Raw genomic sequence first — 1,319 nt, 5'->3', positions numbered from 1 at the left:
TTATTAATACTAGTTGTTTTAAATTCCTGGTCTGATAATTTCAACATGACTGCCATATCTGAATCTGGTTTTGATGTTTGCTCTGTCTCTACAAACTATGGTTTTTTTGTTTTTGTTTTTGCTTTTTAGCATGTCTGGTAATGTTTTCTGGATAACTGGACATGATATACCGGGTGAAATGAACTGCTGTAGACAGACCTTTAGTGATGTAATGATGAGGTGTGTGTTTGCGGTGGGGGAAGCATTCTGTAGTCCTATGACAAGATATTGGCCTTTCCATGAGACTGTACCTCTGGACTGTGAACTGTACTCATGCTTTTCAGTTTTTTTCTTCCCCTTAGGTGAGACAGGATGGCTAGAAGTTGAGTATTTCCCTTTTTCCATCGGAAGGCTAGTGCTACACAAAAGTCTAGGGGCCTCCTGATGATGGGGTCACCCTGGAGTGTTTTATTCCCAGACTTGATCACACTGAGCCTCTAGCAATTTGTTAATTACAGGTCATGTTTAGAGGTTGCAGCTTGTGGGTTTCTGCTCCAATAAGTTGCGCTTCTCTATATTTATCTATTGGCCTCTACAATTTGGGGGGCAGTGGTTTGTTTGCTGCATGACCTCACTTCTTTTACAGATCTAAGGAGAGGTGTTGGTTTATCCTGTTTATTTGACATTTTGCTTGTTGTTAGGATAGTTTGGTGACTTCCAAGAGCTTCCTTTTTTTTTTTTTTTACAAAAGTTTATTCTTAAATGTACAATAGGTTCCAAGACAACACTTCATTCTAGCTATAGGTGGCAACAGATATTACGGCAGGGAATCCAGGTATTTAAACAGGAATGGAACTAAGGGTCATCACTGGCTCAGGCACAAGGAACAGCTTATTTTTTGCCAGATTTCTTAATTCCACCGGTGGCCAGGGGGCCTTTCCCTGCAGCCTTTGCTTTTAGCTCCTCAAGTTTCTTCTGCTCTTCCTTCTGCTTCTGTTTGAATGCCTTATCTTCCTCGTCCATCTCCTTGGCTTGCTTCTTGGGCTGCTTCAGGGGCTTCTTCTTGCCACCTTCGCGGCCCGACATGGCGCCTGCCGCCCCTTCCCCAGACCCCAAGAGCTTCTTATATGGTGAAACAGAAACCAGAAGTCTCCTTTCTCTAGTTATAATTGAACATTTTATATTATTTCATTTAATCTATCCTCTTATCAATTATAACTCCTTTGTTTTGGTGGTAGCTTACAAAACACATTTTTAATTGATGTTAGTTTACTTTTTTACAAAAAGTTTATTTATTTATTTGGCCGCTCTGGGTCTTAGTTGCGGCCTCTGGGATCTTA

At 40.9% G+C, this 1,319-nt stretch overlaps 1 protein-coding gene across 1 annotated transcript; it reads right to left on the bottom strand.

Moving 5' to 3' along the window:
* Positions 1–708: 708 nt before the first annotated feature.
* Positions 709–1,093, bottom strand: LOC120874986 (translation machinery-associated protein 7). The gene has a single exon (XM_040256616.1). It carries the CDS (start codon positions 1,063–1,065, stop codon positions 871–873), a length of 195 nt encoding a protein of 64 aa, XP_040112550.1. The 5' UTR covers positions 1,066–1,093; the 3' UTR covers positions 709–870.
* Between the last annotated feature and the right edge of the window lie 226 nt (positions 1,094–1,319).

The sequence above is a fragment of the Oryx dammah genome, unplaced genomic scaffold, assembly GCF_014754425.2.
Source record: "Oryx dammah isolate SB20612 unplaced genomic scaffold, SCBI_Odam_1.1 HiC_scaffold_16, whole genome shotgun sequence".
NCBI lineage: Eukaryota > Metazoa > Chordata > Mammalia > Artiodactyla > Bovidae > Oryx > Oryx dammah.
The sequence above is the reverse complement of the archived record's forward strand: the minus strand, read 5'-3'. Positions and strand labels throughout refer to the sequence as shown.

Bases quoted from the DNA above. Each gene is read 5' to 3' on its own strand.
- LOC120874986 (XM_040256616.1), bottom strand. From the start codon at position 1,065: ATGTCGGGCCGCGAAGGTGGCAAGAAGAAGCCCCTGAAGCAGCCCAAG.